The 16,582-nt window shown below is 41.7% G+C and overlaps 1 protein-coding gene across 3 annotated transcripts in view; it reads right to left on the reverse strand.

Moving 5' to 3' along the window:
- The window catches only part of DIDO1 (death inducer-obliterator 1), a 45,759-nt gene that overhangs the window by 6,656 nt on the left and 22,521 nt on the right, over nt 1-16,582 (reverse strand). For 2 of the 3 annotated variants that reach the window (XM_063404312.1, XM_063404311.1), the window contains exons 8-16: nt 10,112-10,559; nt 9,072-9,231; nt 8,533-8,649; nt 8,216-8,320; nt 7,654-7,789; nt 6,967-7,513; nt 6,003-6,156; nt 4,929-5,018; nt 4,090-4,285 (exon numbers count right to left, since the gene is read on the reverse strand). In XM_063404312.1, coding sequence (XP_063260382.1) covers nt 4,090-4,285; nt 4,929-5,018; nt 6,003-6,156; nt 6,967-7,513; nt 7,654-7,789; nt 8,216-8,320; nt 8,533-8,649; nt 9,072-9,231; nt 10,112-10,559 — 1,953 coding nt within the window. Of the gene's footprint in view, nt 1-1,986; nt 4,286-4,928; nt 5,019-6,002; nt 6,157-6,966; nt 7,514-7,653; nt 7,790-8,215; nt 8,321-8,532; nt 8,650-9,071; nt 9,232-10,111; nt 10,560-16,582 lie in introns of those variants that run through there. The other variant, XM_063404313.1, reaches the window with a different exon arrangement.

Below are 16,582 nucleotides of genomic sequence, written 5' to 3' on the forward strand. Positions count from 1 at the left end.
CATTTGCTGTTCTGCTGTTAAATGTTTTGGTTACCAAATTTCATGCAGACTTGTGATTTATGCAATTAGTCACAATGAATTTCAAACACTGAATAACTGAAATAAACAGGTGTCAAAAATTCATCAGACAGGATATCTAATAAACAGCAATTACTGAGAAATCAGGTTTGAATCCCTGTAAGAAACAGAGATCAAGTCATTAATTGAAACAGGATAAAAATTTAATACACTTTCAAGGCAAAAAATTCCAGCAGCAAGTTAATAGTATTAGTTATAAATTACTGTGTTTAGAATTTAGTCATCATAGAATAAATCCATTAAAATGTTACATTTTGATACTGGAATTTTACACAAATATTAGAAATTTTGCCTAAGCTGACTTCTACACTCACTCAGTTCAGAGAGATCAATTACTATATGATTCCTTCAGTGAAGACACATGACCAGAGCAGCTTTCAAAGGCTACAGCCCTGTTCTATTTCAATATCCATAAATAGGTTAAGTGCCTAATTTTAGGAAGAATGAAATGTTGACTGCAGTCTGCCACTACTGCTCAATGACTGCCTTTCACAAACACACGCTTTAAAGTGCTGCAAGCTGTGCTGGCAGTCAGTAGTTTTCAGTGTTAAATTATTTATAACAGTTATTATCCTATTATGCATTTGAAATCCCCAGTCTGGTTTTATTGAGTTACTTCCTGTAACTAAAGCCATTAAAGCAGGATATACTAAATACTAGTATTGAATTAATACTTGTTTTCCTAGCCTTAAATGTATTTTTTTCATTAGATCAAGTTTACCATATTGATGTGTTTATTGGCCCCATCTTTCCCTGTTAGCAGCAGCTGGTAAAAGCTGACCTGCACTGTTCCTGCACTGTTCAAGACAACTTCTGCCCATCCCTGACAGACCCATGGGATTAGACTAAGCACACACGTGCTGAAATTTAAACTGTGAGACGAACACAAGATTTTATCTGTATCTTATCAATGCCATTTAAATATTTGTCCTAATTAACCATGAAAGCAATGGACAAGTGTCATCAGATTTGTGCCCCCTTAATTCAGGGCTACAGATTGCTGCTGTGACACTGCTCCCTGTTCAGGGTCCTCTGCTGAGTGGAACTGACTGGCACAGAAACTTGGGCTTGTAATGCCACGTTCCTCTACTGCTGCTGCTTTTCCTACTGAAGTCTGCTCAGCTGAACACATCAAACTCCATTCACAGTTCAGGTAAAATTTTAGTGCATTTGTTTTTTTTAAGAGCATTCCAAACAGCATGAGGAAAATTCATGCCTTCATATTTTATAAAAACTCACAGTCCCTATCAAAACCCACCACCAAAAGATGTATCAGCATTTGCAGAATCTTTGCTGATATAGGTCTGTTTTATTAAAATCCAGCTATGTAAGATATTGTTACATTCCCATCACCACTAAATCCCTCAATAAATCACTTTCTATTAGTAATTAAGTCTGATTATACTACGTTTTACAACTGGAAGTGGTAAGTGTGTATGTGAAACAGAGAAATGAATTCACATACCGTAAACCACTGCAAAAGGACAGTGCAGAAGAGCCCATGACACATAAGATCTGGTAATAAATATCTGAGTTAATTAAATATGAATCAGGATAATCCTCCAGTGAATCAGGATAATCCTCCATTTTCCTTTGTTTTTAAGCCGCCCACGTCAAAGTTTTCTGCAGATCTTCTAGGTACTAGCGCAGTCCTCAGTTGTGTTCCAAATTCAATCCATCAGAAAACAGGAGAAATTCCTAATCCATACGTGCCTGATGGAACGGGCTAATACAGCTGGAATAACTTCTAACTAGGATTTCTGGAGTGCCAGGGTTTGATTGACCTCTTCCACCTCCCCCCTCAGCTCACACTTATCTAAGTATGACAGACCATCTACAGGTAATGCTTTTCCAGGCCTTGCTAGACTCCACTGGAAGGCACACGATTAAATTTAAGGAGACAGTGACCACGTTCCACAAAATATTTTTATTGATCTTGAAAGAAAGAAAACACAGTAAATTCCATCAGATGTCATTAAAAAGGTGTGCATTACATGCTTTCAGAAATACACAAAACGAGGAACAGCTTACCTGATTCTTTTCACCCACTTTTAAAACACAACACAACTTAGGACAGCTGATATAAAGGCTGCCACAGGATTTTCCAACAAGTGTTAATTGATGGCAGAACTTTTAGAGAATCTTCCAGTGAAACTATTCCATCTCATGGCCTGCCTGCCCCTTGGAACCTTGTTTCTGCTAACCTTTAATCTGCTTGGCCTACAACCATTTATGTCAATTTGAAAACCTGCCTTGCAGAATTTACCTCCATGAACACCTGCAGATGAGACCTGAACTTGTTCTGAGCAGCTCCTTCCAGTTTTCAAATACTTTTGCACTTGAAATTCAGCAAAACCAGTGTGACATTAAAAATATCTCTTACTAATAGTAAAGTTTGGCTACATTAGCCAAGTTCAATCCAAGGAAAAGAGTTTCATTTGAAATGAAACTCATAATGGAGAAGTAAAAGAAGTGTAAAACAGAAAGCTGGTATTTCCACAGGAATGCAAGAGGCAACAATTAGGTAAACTGAGTTATTTATCAGACCAGCAGACATTTACAGCAGATTCAATGGCCAATCCCATCCTTGTGCTACTGACCAAAAAGGATGGTATTTCTTTACTTCTGCCTGAAAAAGGCATGTGTTAAGATTCTTTGCCTACATCCCTGTGCCAAGATGTTCTGTATTTGGTATTTTCACATCTTGATTATGAAATGAGATTAAGTTTTTACCTAGCTTTCAAAATTTTGCTAAATTACAGACTATGAAATGCTGAGATTCAACAATTCTAGTTATATGGTAATTCAGACAGCAATAATCCTGCCTTTTCAACTATTACCTAAAAACAATCACCTAGTCTGTGCACTGCTCAAGGACAGATAAAAGAGATTTGAAGTGTATGAGAAAAATCTTGTCTGGTGACACAGAGCAAGTGCCCTTGGCCATCTCATGGAGGAAGGGACAGCACTTAACTCATGATGTTCCACTTGTTGAAAACCTGTCCCAGCCACTGTTGCTCCTGCATGAGAGCTCTGAGAATGCTTTATTGAGTTTTGTGCTACACTTGTATCTGAGGGGTAGAGCTCAGTCAGCCTCCCAGGAAGGTGAGCTCCTTTTGCTGGTTGTTCCATACCTACCTTGTGGTGCCTGCCATGGCCACGACAACGGAGTTCTGCCTTCACTGCAGCCTGCAGCTCTTCAGCTTCTCAACCTGGTATTTGCTATAACACCTACATCCTTCTTTGGAAACTAAGCTTATGCATCTCCTTATCCTTAGATGAAGATGACTCCAAATTTTGTAGAAGGGTGTTTCACAGCTGAATTCATTCTCAGTTCTTCTGTCACTATATTCAACATGGGGCAAACTCACCAAGCACTACTGCAGGTAATTTTGTCTAAAGATAGAAGATTCTACCCCTAAGGAATGGGTCCCTTCCTCCCCAAAGGACTGATTTTCTGAAGTCAGTGATTTGACTAGAGTTTGATTCAAGTGGAGTAGAACATTTCAAACACCTCGAGCCCCACACTGCATGTATAGATTAATTCAGCACGGACAGTGACAATGCAGTGGAAGCACCAGAAATGTTATTTTTGTCTTCACTCCAACTTCTTGACTCCTGTGTGGGGTAAGTTTCCTGCTTGAATTAAGTGATGGTGAATGGCTTGTAAGGGTCTCGAGTCTGTGAATTTAGGAGTTGCTGATAATAGGGTGGGAGTTTTTTGTGGTTTTGTTTGACATGTTTTAATATACTGGCTGTTCCACATCCTTGATTTTACATGTAAACTCATTTTCCTAAGACACAAGAGCATCTTGTTGGAAAGACTAAAGTTTGGACAATTTTACCCTTAGCTGAGTTCAATTTCCAGTTTTTCCCTAATTAAGTACTTTAAATTTGGCTTTATATAAAAAAATTAGCTAATGATTACATTAAATATTCAACAATTTGTCTCAGATTGCTTTTTGTCTTGTGATTTTTCCTAGCATTGAACCTCCCCTGTTTTGTGCTTACCTGGTCCCTCAAAGGGCAAGAGTTTGGAAGGAATTGGGTCCTTAGAACTCAGGGGGATCAGGTAGAGATCCTTGACATGTCTGTTGTTATTAGCTACAACACCAAAACGACCACGACTGCTAAAATAGGAGTAGAGAGAGATATAGGCAACTTCCTCTTCTTCTGTTGCAGGATGGAAACGAATCAAACACAACTCCTGGAATACAAAAGCAAAGTGGAAAAATTCAACCTGCAACATACCAGCAAATGAAATGGTAAAGGGCAAATTCCAGAGGTAAAAATAAACTGCATTTATCACTCCCTCTATGCCTTCAGAGCAACACTCTAGATTTAAGAGACTACTGCTGTTCAATTTGCAACATTAAAATAGAATTAGGTTTGTCATTTTCAGAAACACAAATTGCTTGTGTATCTTACATCAAACTGAACAGCTTGAGGCTCCAATGAAAAAGAAATGGAAAATCCTTAGTTTCATGTTTTTCTCAATATTGTCTATCATTTTTCCATCTCTGAAGTGGTTTTAATAGTAAAATATATTAAATACATTAAATGCACATTAAATATAGTTACTTTTCTTTAAAATTTGAGTTTCAATCTTCATATCTCAGTTAGTAAATAGTATGAAGATTTAACTATTGTGCAGGAAAGAGAGATCAAGATTTACAGCTCAGTAAACATATTACTAAAATAAATTTAAAATTTCAAAGAACTGATTTAGGTAGTTTTCCATGTGTGATCTATGTCAGCATTTGCTGTTTACTACTCTATATTATAAAAGGTTGTCATTTTACATTGCTGTCTATTTCTCCTGGGTTTTGCAAAGGATTTTAAGTGAATACCTTAGAAAGCGAAGATTTGAGTTTGCCAACATAATCCCAGACTGTCTTCGGTGAGATCCTCCCACCAATATGAATTGTGTCAGGTAAATCCTAGACAAGAAGTATTACATGGTAGTGTGAGAAAAACCAGAAACGAAAACCAAAAAAGGCAGTGCAGGCTGCCCCATCCCTGTAGCCCAGAGGATAGTTAAATTTTAATAGACTTTTATATATATGTTTTTAAATTCAGCCAGGCTATTCCTAAATTTGGAGGTGTTTAATTATGGCATGTGACCCAAAGGCAAACAGGATACATGGAATAAATATACACCCCAAACATGGAGAGCAGCAGCAACACATCAAATAGTTCTGTATGCCCATTACTGGCATTTCTAGGGAAAATATAATATACATATATATTGGCTTTTATAGGAAAGCTGCTATCTGAAATACAGCTTTTCTCCACATTTGCAGTGACCCAAGTCACTTGAATTCTGGTGAATTTCCTGCCATGAGGACAGTGAAACTCATTTCAGCAAAAGCAATACTCAAAAGAACAAGCAACCCTACTAAGCCCTAAGCCATCCACTTGTATTTGAAAATTCCTAAGTCACCTAAAATACCGTTGAGAAAAAAAAAAAGAAGAAAACCCTTTCTACTGTCTCATTACTTGAATGCACACCCTTCTCAGAACAGTATCATCCAATTGGTTTTACTTGAAAATTAATAACAAGGATGATACTTCCCATAAACAGCTGAACAAATTTTTCTAGCAGAACACATCAGTTTGAGAACAGAACAAGGCACACACTTAAAACACTGGCTGCTAAACAAGGAAGCTGATGTAAAGCCATTATTCCATGTTAGATCCTAATATGTACAAACACATTGAAAGACATTCAAATTTTTCACAGATTTGTGAGGAATTTTTAAGAGGCTGAGGTTTTTTTCTGGAGCTACATTTCCTATTATTACACAGATGTCATTTACCACTGCTACAGTTCTAATATAACTCTACAAACACACAGTGCCCTCAGCAGGTCCCTTTCTAGCGCCAGGAACTGCAGCACAGACCCATTCCAAACACACACACACCTCACTAAGATAATCAAAGCACCCGGAGACTGGATATGCTTTAGTGACAAATTTGGCCACACTTTGCATGTTAATAAATCCTTTCCAAATGGTGTTGAGACGAGAGAGAAAGAGGGAAGTGTCGCTGTCCTGAGGTGAGCGAGGCTCTGAAGCACTGCAAAACAAATCCAAACAGAAAAGTTACAGAGTGCCAATGAGGATAGGCCCTTTATTTTAAATCTTATTCCCTCCTCCTATTGATCTGATACTTTCTTTTGAATAAATAACAAAATTTTTACTAGATGCTTTGTTTAATATTTCCCATTAACTTCATATTAGTTAAAGCAACGAGTAACAGAAAAAGTTGTAGCTGCAGACAGGCAAAGAGATGCCAAAAGGTATGACTTTTATAAAACCAATTATAGACTTCTCACTAATTAAGTAAACAATATACTTCTGAAAGAGATTCAGAAGGTAAAAGAACTTGCTATGAATAAAACTGTTTTAACTGCAATTGTAAAAGGACATACTCAGCAGTATTTATTTTTACTATTGGGTATACTCAGAATGTGAAAGAAATCTACTTCCTTTCAAGCTAACCAATTGGTAATTTTAATTTGTGTTTACATGCAACAGTATTTTAATACAGGAGGAAAATCTGGAAAAGCCTCTAAGCAATTTCTCCCATGTACTGTCTTTTTAGATACTAAAGTATATTCAGACTTCTAAGTCTGCATGACACTTCAAGTTTTATTCCTCTGCTGGAACTGTAGAATCTTTGCTGTCAACACACACTGATGGTCTGAAAACTTTACCAAGCTAGAGAAAGCAAATGAGGAGAGATGACATTTTAAAAATGGGAATCAGGCTCCCTCCACTTTAAACCTCAGTAAGGCTTTTGGCTGAGGGAAAGGGAACAGGACCTGGGACACAGGAATCTGCAGAGAGCCACAGGAGGGGTGTGGCAGCTGCTGAGGATACGCACTTGGTGTTGGGTGACTGATGAACCGCCAGGTATCTGGGATCTGGTGAGGAAGAGGGTTTGGTTAATATTGATTTGGGGACAGTCATAACTGGTTTGGAAGCTTCTTGTTTGGTTTCCCCCGTGGAGACTTTGTCAGCTGCAGGCCCAGGACGCAGGGCCGGTGTCACGGTCGCAGAGGTGGTGCTCATGGCTGTCCTGGGGTCTCTGCCAGAAACAGTGACAGTTGTGACAACAGGGCCAGAGCAGGAGGCAGGGAGAGCAGAGACCTCTTCTGATACAGCAGAGTCTGTGCTATTCTGGTTCTGGCTTGTAGGAACAGAAGTTCTTTCTGTGGTTGGCTGGGAAACTGTTTCTGCTTCTGGTTCAACATCAATTTCCATTGCATCATCAGCGATGGGCTCTTTGTCAGGCTCTGCTGCCGGCGCTGCTGCAGGACTTTCATACTTGGCCTGCACTTCTGGCTTTGATTTCGACTCCACCTTCTTAGCAGAAGCCCCTGACTTCACCTTCTTAGCTGGTATCTCATCTTCTGAAGCTGAAATCTGACCTATAGATTTATATCAAACGTTTTTGATTAGTATTTAACAGTAGTTTGGAGAAACTATTTCAAAAAAAACAAATGAACAAACAATACTCTTAAGTAACAGTTCTTTTACTTTGCCCAAGGTCAGCATTGTCAATAAATACCTGTACAGATTTTACAGTTCAGGTCAAAAAGATGGGCTCGATGTTGACTTGTTGTATCCTTCAACATGCTGCTAAAAACATCTAGAGAAGGAGCACTGTTCAAATTGGGTGCAGCTCGCGTTGACTCCTGCTGCTCCTAGAAATGAATAAACACCAAAAAAATTACAGTTGATCACTGAATTCCACAATAAAAAATTACTTTGAAAACTGTTAATCCAGTTCTTTAAAAGAATACATAAAAGTCCTTGCTTAAAGAATATCATGTCAGATGGATTTATCATATGATATATGTCCTCATTTCAAGCCACAGTGCTTTTAAGTAGAGCTCATATTCAGAAAGAAAAGATTTTTCTGTAAACTGACATCAAGGGCTGAAAAATATATAGCATTTTTGACGTGCCTGCAAAATACGCCTACCACTGGCTGTAGCAGTCCATAGCACACCCAGTGGGTAATGATATCCCCACAGTTCAGTCTGCACTTCTGCTGACAAATGTGAAGCCATAACTGCCATTTCTCCCCCTCCTCATCCTCCTGCTGAAGGAGCAGCCCCAGTACTCACATCTGAGTCAGACACTGGTGGAGAATCCTCCATATTGACAGCAGGCACATGTTCCCGTTTCACAGCTGTTTTCTTGATCTCGTGAGATTTGCTTCTTGATTCCACCTGAAAGAAATAAAGTGTTGGTAAAAGCTCCATATATTTATTTTACTCTGTATTTTGCTATCATTTGGTATGTGGTAGGGAAAAAGCGTATTGAAACCGAGTGTTATCAGTATTTCATTAGGAAGAAAATGGTGCATTAACATATAATGAGTGGTAAAGGTTGGCAAACTTACTCTTAATTTATAGACATAGGTAAAAATTATGCTACTTACTGCCTTGGCTGGCTTCTCTTTCCACACAGACAGTTCTTTAGATAAAAGTTCTTCTGGCTTCATTCTCACCAGTTTTGACAGGGAGATTTCCTCACGAAGGACACGATGGAAAAGTCCCTGAAAACAGAAGAGACTTTTGCCATGCTGAACCTGATCAGGTAACTGAAAATATTAACAGTGCTGGGCAGGCAAAACCTGCTCCAGTTTCTTAATTCTCCATTAAAAATATCACCTACTTATAAGCAAACTTGGAAAGGTACAGCAACCAGAAATCAGGGATGAAATAAACCCCAAATATAAATATATCACACCAAATGCTCAAACTGTATAAATACCAGTCACCAACTAAAGTAGGCTTTGAACTCTTACTTAGATAAAAATATTGTTAAAAACGCTTGAATAACTTTATAATATAATTTTATCATTTAATTAGTAAGCCTCTATTTTGAAACTCCTAATGTTGAGGGTAGAGTCTGACATACCATTCAAGCCCAAAAGCACATTGCTATACAAGTTTCCTGTTTTAAAAAATGCCAAACCTGGTTTTTGGGGTCCTTGAGATTGAACATGATGCTACGGTATTTGCTCTTGTATCTGTTGTCTGTCACTTGGAACAAGTTAAACATCTCCTTCTCAATGTTGAGTGCCACTTTCCCTACTTCGCTCTCTGTCATAACCAGGTCATCACTGTCATTGACTCTGTTGCAAACAAGAACAGGAATGTGTGGTTAGGTCAGGGGTGAATGGTCAGGTAGTCATAAAAAATAAAATTTTCAGAGCTGACATTGGCTGCTCCTCATCCAGGAAGGGCTCAAGACTCCCTTAAATGAAGCCTCAAAGCCAAAGTCTGTCTAAGGACCTTGAACTCTGGTAAACTTTAATTACTGCCCACAGGTGGCCATGGATGACACAGCTTGGGAGACCAAGTCAGCCTTTACTCCTGCTCGTGGCACTGCCACCAGGAGCTTCTCTGCCAGGAGTGACACAGGGAGCCCACGTGCTCGAGTTTCAGTCCTTGATTCCCCACTGTGACCAGGATTTCCTTCTCAGAGACAATACCTGAGGGCAGTGCTCTATGGCAAGTCTTTATGGTTGGCATTACCTTTAATAATCATTGTGGGAAAATTGCATTTTTTTCCTGGCCTAAGTGATAGCTGCCTGTTAACAAGAATTTCTTGATTTTCATGTTGGGACAGCAGGGAATCTCTCCTTCAGTGAGCTTTAACTTTTCACTATGGCATTTCCTGTATTATGTTCCCTAAAACTCTACATCTCCAACACTGCCATCTCTAGACTTTAAAACTCAGAGCACCTCCATTATAAAAGCTTCTATGCTGTGATTTAATCCTTCAGCTGTAATTGTCTCAAAAGAAATGGAATAAAGAGGTTTCTTTCTATAAAGATGCACATTTCTTTTCTATCAAGAATTTTTATTTCAAATATAAACCTGAGATGCTGATTGCACTTGCAGTAATTTGTTGCATGAATTCAACCCCTCAAAATTCCTCATCAAGACAAACTAGACTCTGCATGCTACTTCTAGATGTAGCTTCCTATATAAAGTGTTTTGAATTCCCACCTCTTCCATAAAATTTCTTTCAGGGATCGTCGAATATTCTGTCGAATCTGAGAGTTGGGCTGTGACTGGGCAGGAGTGGCTGAGGCTTTTGCCTGACTACTTCCAGCTGCAGCTGACATGGAAGACAGGGAAGGCTTTTTGAGCCCTCCACTCAAACTGGAAGACGGAGCTGCTTTCTTGGCGACTGAAGAGCCATGAGAGAGAGATGACTGTTTGGAAGGAACACTGCCTGATGAAGGCCAAGGTTTCTTGGGAATGACACCTTTGAAACTTCCAGCAGGTTTCAGTGGTGGTTTAGTTAGGGATGTGTTGGAGTAGGACGGGGATTTCTTTGAAGGCAGATTTTTGGTGAGAGAAGAGGACTGTTTCTCCGTGACAGATACCACAGCCTTCTTCGGTGCTGATGTGGACTCTGCTCGATCTTCGTTCCTTTTCTCTTCCCTTTGAGCTGTTAAAACAAAGAGGAAAATACAATATTAAAGGCTTAACTTTGTAACTTCATATTCATGAAGATCAAATACCAATCTACAAAGAAAACTTTGTGAAATTTTATCTCCAGTGAATAACTGCAAGGCAAGGAGTTTAAACTATTCTCACCTGCCTTGTTAAAAGTGATTTTTAAAATCACACTGTGGTTTACTTGTTTGTTGAAAATTTTGTGCATAAGAAAAATGTGGGGGAGAAAAAGGCACCACCTTCAAAGATTCCTGAGTGGGATTTCATGGTTAAGCTTCAAAATCAACCCCAATTCTTACACATACAAAAATTAAAAATAATGCAATACAATCCACACCCTACATTTAAACAGAAAGTCTGATATAACTTTACAGAACCAGTTAATTACAGAAGTCGACCTGATGACAGTCCATGAATTTGAAATTGTACTATTACCCTAAACTTAGTATTACTGAAGTTTAATAGACCTACTCGGTTCCTAGATAAAGTCTAGATTTAAATAACACTGCTGCTCAGGCTATAGCCCTCTAATTCTCACCATTCTCAAACAATTCCATTCATAATATTCAGTTTTCCATTTAAAATTCTAACCTTACAATAATTGGCACACATCTTATACAAGAAAATTTACAAAGTCTAAGTAAAGCTCCAGTTTTCACACCTCTAGAAGATATACTTGCACAGGATTTTAAAAGCAAATGTGTTTTTAAATTGCATTTCATCTGTACCACCTTCTGGCACTAACAGGAACAAATCAACACAGCAAAAAAAGCCAAACCCCAACCACACACATCCCCCCCCAACAGAACATCATTTACATCAAAGTTACAGTGGGCAACACCAGCACATGGATCCTGAGAGCTCAAATGAGGATGGGTTCTGAGGGAAACTACCAAAAAACAACTCCTAAAATAGTTATTTCAAACCTTGTTGAAGGTTTGTAGATTTATCAGCCCACACGCCTTAGGTGCAATGTACAGGACACTTCCTGGGCAATATCCAGGAGTTCCAGTAATTCTAGCAAGGACCAGCTGGTCCCTCTTCACCTTCCAGGTCTGCTCTAATGAGAGCAGAAATCACTGGCAAAGGTTTAAACCATCCTGAGATGGACTTGATAGGGACCAAGCGCTCCTGGTGGGTCTGGTTCAAAACACCCCAAACATCAGCTTAAATTCCCAACGTAATCATCCCACAAATTGTGGAAGATTTGAAATCCTTAAGGGACAAATGATACTTCCCTATTTCATGAAGAAATGGCCTTGCAAGTTTCTGCATGCCTAGTGGAGCTCAGCACTTCCCTGGAAGCAGCATGCACTTCCAGCAATGCCCCTCTTCAACCCCTCCCTGTAACCGCCCTCGGTGCTGGCAGCTTCCATTGACACTGGCTGGAGATGAGCCAAGAAACACCACAGGAACTGATCTTTGGTAAGGTGAAGTGCAAGGGTGTATGCTCAGCTTCTGCTGGAACACATGACACCAGAAAATCGAGAGACACTGTATCTCTGTCCCCAGTTTTCTCCCTAGATGTATTTTACAACTGAGGATTTTTTTCTGAACCAGATTCAACTACTTGAAGTGTAAAACAAAACTCACTGTAAACGCCCATTAATTCATTTCATAGGCTGTGATGGTTTTGCTATAAATAAAATTAAATTCTTACCCTCACACTACTCTGAGATTTCCCTACACTGGCCTTGACTCCTGCCTGACTGAGCGAGGGACTCATTCTGTGTGACCCACAGTGTCCCTGCCTATGTCTCCCTAACAATACTCCAGTTGTCAAGAGGTCTCTGGCAATTCCAGGAGGGAGGAAGAGGATAAGGAACTATTGCTGGTATGGCTGGTTTGGTCAGGCAGGGTCCCCAGAACCCAAGAGCCAAGCAGCCAACCTATTCTGAGCTCAGTCTCCAAAAGCACCTCCTGACAGGTATGGGAACTTGCCAGGAGTGTGTTTGGAAGCACCAACAGCAATATGGACTCTTTCCTGAGAGCAGCATGCCAACACATACGGAGTTTTACTTCTGAACAGAACCCAGAGCTGCTCAGCAAATGGATAAGACAGATCATGGAGCAGGCACTCCCTCAGCCCATGATTTCCAAGTGCTTGGCTGTGCAGGCTATGGGCAGCATGAGGAGAAGGCACAGCCACTGCTACTGCACACACTGGCCACTGTGTTTTCTACCATGGTGGGTTTGGTCCCTTTCATCAGTAGCTCCAGTGGACCTATAATAAATGCCATAAGCCAAATTTAAAACCAAAAGGATGAGACAAGCACTGAACATCAGTCTGTCCCACTCAAGAGATTAACATGGAGTTTCACCACTGGCAGTTTAGAACAAGGCATTTGGCGGTTCTATTCAGCACTTTTAACACGCAGGTGGAACCTCCCTGATTGATGTTAGAAACACAATTTAAAACAACAGTAATTCCCAATTGCCCCATTTTGTCCCGTGGGCCACTTGTTAGGACAGGAGCAGGATCCTTACTGACTGCAGAGAGGCGTGGGCTAAAGAGACCGAGGTGCAGCTGCAACTAAAGAGCAAATCCCAGGGTGAAACTCAACAGATCCTCTGCCAGAAACCATTCATTCCTCCCAGGCTTAACAAACAGCACTACTTGGTGTGCTCTCTAACGACAGAACTAGGATCTCTCCCACCAGGTGTTGACAGACACAGAACTCCTCCCCTAAGGAAATTCCCCATGCAGTTACACTTGACATTACAACACAGAGCCATGAACGAGGCTTCTGCACGCACAGCAGGGCAGAACTGCCACAGCATCTGCCAGGACAGATGAGCCCGACGATTTCAGGCACTTGTGAACCTCTCAACACTGCCTCAGCACGGCCAGGCCATTGTGGAGGTCCAATTTAAGCAGGACTTCCAGAGTGTAGGGCTGTTAACTTTGCAGGAAGGGGCTGCAGGCTGTACCCAACACCCAGAGGTTGGGTTTTACACCACCAGCATGTACATTATCCAAAGCAAACTGTTTCTTCTCCAATCTTCAAAGAATATTTCTGTATAGCACTTAGGTCTATTGTGGTTCGTTCCCCTTTCCCTCTCCAACCAGTCCTTCTTTGGAGTAAGAGCTTTTGAAAGCCACTTCAAAAACTAATCCCGATTTCTATATAAATTGTCTCATTTGTGATAAGCTGTTTTGCTGAAATTATTCTACTTTTTTCAATTTTTAAATACCAGAATAAATGTGCTATCCCTTCCCTCTGTATAGTTTTAAAATTACCCAAATCACAGCTCTTCAAAAGAACTTTAACTTCTGTCTGTAGTTGATGCTAAAACTTAAATGCTGTGGAGATAAACCAGAGGCTGTTACACCTGAAGAGCCCATTTCACAATGACTCCAGTAAAGCCTTTTTTTTTTTTTTTTGTCGTTTTTTAAACTGAAAAAAAAGCATCACAGGTCCTCTTACAGGACATTGAAACCCTTCTGTAGAACACTTCTGTACAATATATCTTGCAGCCATGCACAGTACTGTAATTTTCTCTACAGAATTAAGATTTTGGCATAAGGCTCTTCATACACCAGCACTACTGTTTCTGGTGCCTAATATCATCTTACTGTTTCCCCCATGTTTCCTTCCATCTACCATTATCTACTTTCTTTCCCCAGGATGAAATTCCTCCAGGCAGTGAGAGGAGCCGATGGGTGTGTCATGTCCACCTCGCACAGGACTCTCTGCAGTGGGAGCACAGGCCCACGGGAGCAGGACGTCAGGAACCCGGCACAGAGGCAGCGGGAGCCTGTCTTTGTTTTACTGCTCCTTTTCAGACTTCTCTCTCACTAGAATACAGATTTTTAGAAAAAAATAAAATATGCCGTAACTTGCAGTCTTATGCACACCCTATGAACTTCTGTGGCACCAACAGTAAGACAGCTGGTAATTACCATTTTTCTTTAACAATAAGTCTGTAAAATTCCACAAATAATGGAACTCAAGCAGGAAACTGACACTTGTGATCCACCCATTCAAAACTGGATTACTTCTACTACTCTTTGAAGCAGATTTTTATGCTTTTAGAGGGCAGAAAATCCACAGCGCTGCAGCACTGTGATAAACCCATTAATACCTGTTAGAAAGTATTTACAGAGCCAGTGTAAAGGCTGGGCAGAGCTGAGCAATTCCATACTGTAACGAGAGCAACCTCCAGAGGCACCAGCACTGGCCCTTACACCAGCTGACAGGAACACAGGTGTGCACAGCCCAGCAGAGCCAGTCACCTATGCAGGACCTGCCCTGTCAGCATTCTGGGTGTCACACAAGACTCGGGCAGTGACCTCAGCCTCCAAGTCCCGCTGGGTCCCGTGGCTCCTCGGGTTCAGCCGCAGGTGGCTGCGGTGGCCGTCCCTGCGCCGTCGTCCCAGCGCGCTGCAGCTTCTCCCTCCGAGTGGGGGCAAGGCGAGGGCAGCCTGCTCCGGCACACAGGGCAGCACAGGCTTCTGGCCTACGAGGGAAACACCTCACCCCTCTTTGCCAGTAGCTGAGAATAACTTCATTTCCCCTCTGGAAAACTGCTGAAGTGGAGGACAGGCAGGATCCCCCAACCTCAGAACTGGCGTGGTTCAGCAGTTTCCTACTGCCACTCAGCCCATGTCCCAAGAGGAGCTGTCTGACACAGCTGTGCCATGACCCCTCCTGTGTGGTTTGTGACAGGAATAACCTGAACAGCGCAGAATTTAACCAACCCCCCCACCCCAATGCAGTAGCCACTACCGAACTCTAATCCACAAGTTCTTCTGAGGTGAAACCTTTTGGAATTGAAAAAACGGAGTAAAAGACACGGGTGAGCAGGTGCTTTAGCTGTCAGTCCTAAAGCACTCCACAACGGGAAGCTACTTACCAGTTCCGAGGCAGTTGTGCCCAGTGCCGTGCTGGGGCCGCCTGACATCTGTGCCTCGGGCCCTGCTCGGCGCCGCTGGGTGCCCCGAAGCCCCCTCTGGTGGCACCGAGCACCGGTGCCCACGGCTGTGCACACGTGGAGCTCTGGGACTGCTGCAGCTCCGAGCCTGTTCCACTGCTCTCACACCTGCTTCTGCAGGGCTTCTTCCCTCAAAGATAACCCAGTGCTAGCTCTAATTCACACGTGTTAAGCTGCTCTTAAATCGGTTTCAGTGTTTTCACTGTTACCGGCCCCATCTCCTTCCACTTTCAAGACCAAATCAACCTTTATTGAACACTAGTGTCTGGCATGTGCTGCCTGCCCCACTGCTGCTCTCTGAAAGACTCCATCAGTTCTGATCTGCACTGCAGTTAAGCTGCCTGTGTGCCAAGCCTCTAATCCAGGAGACTCGGAGACAAGGGTCTGCCTTTCCTGTGGGGATTTGTGTTCAAAGCCAACCTGTAGCTCTGTGCTGATGCACATCTGCAGCTTTGACACACAAACTTTATTTTAATCCACGATACTGCAGTGACCTATCTGATCTACATTAGACAACTGCATCTTTACTCCTATCCCCCTCCTGAAGGAGAGAGGCATTATCTGAGGCAAAAAACCTCCGGCTTCTTATTTTCCAGACTGTTCATGGATTGGCATCATCACTCCTTGCAGGGACAGGCCATCTTCAGGTTCCAAGTTCAGCACAGATCAGACACAGTGAATCAGCAGCAAACTTGACTCACAGTGCAAATGGATCACCTCAAAAAAAATCCCTTTTATTTGGGGACTAGCAGAGAACTTTTTCACTGGCTATGCAGTCAAGTGAGCAAGTTCGAAGAACTGAAGTAAAATTAGTAAAAGAAAGCAAAACAGCAAGAGGGTGGTGAGTGTTTTTAATCAAACTTTCATCACTTTCAGTGTGGATGAGATCAACCACCCTCATACGCAGTGGCTCTGGAAGCCGTAGCAGGTTGCTGCCCCCAGCCCTTCCCCTGAGCAATGGTTCTCACACTGAATCCAAGCACCCCTGGTGGCAGGAGTGCTGGCCTGCTGTCCCGGAGCTCCTCAGGCGTGCTGGGTGTCTGAGGCACACGCCAGGAGCAGGGATCAACCTCCCTAACT

The sequence above is a fragment of the Prinia subflava genome, chromosome 8 (assembly GCF_021018805.1).
Source record: "Prinia subflava isolate CZ2003 ecotype Zambia chromosome 8, Cam_Psub_1.2, whole genome shotgun sequence".
In the NCBI taxonomy this organism is placed as follows: domain Eukaryota; kingdom Metazoa; phylum Chordata; class Aves; order Passeriformes; family Cisticolidae; genus Prinia; species Prinia subflava.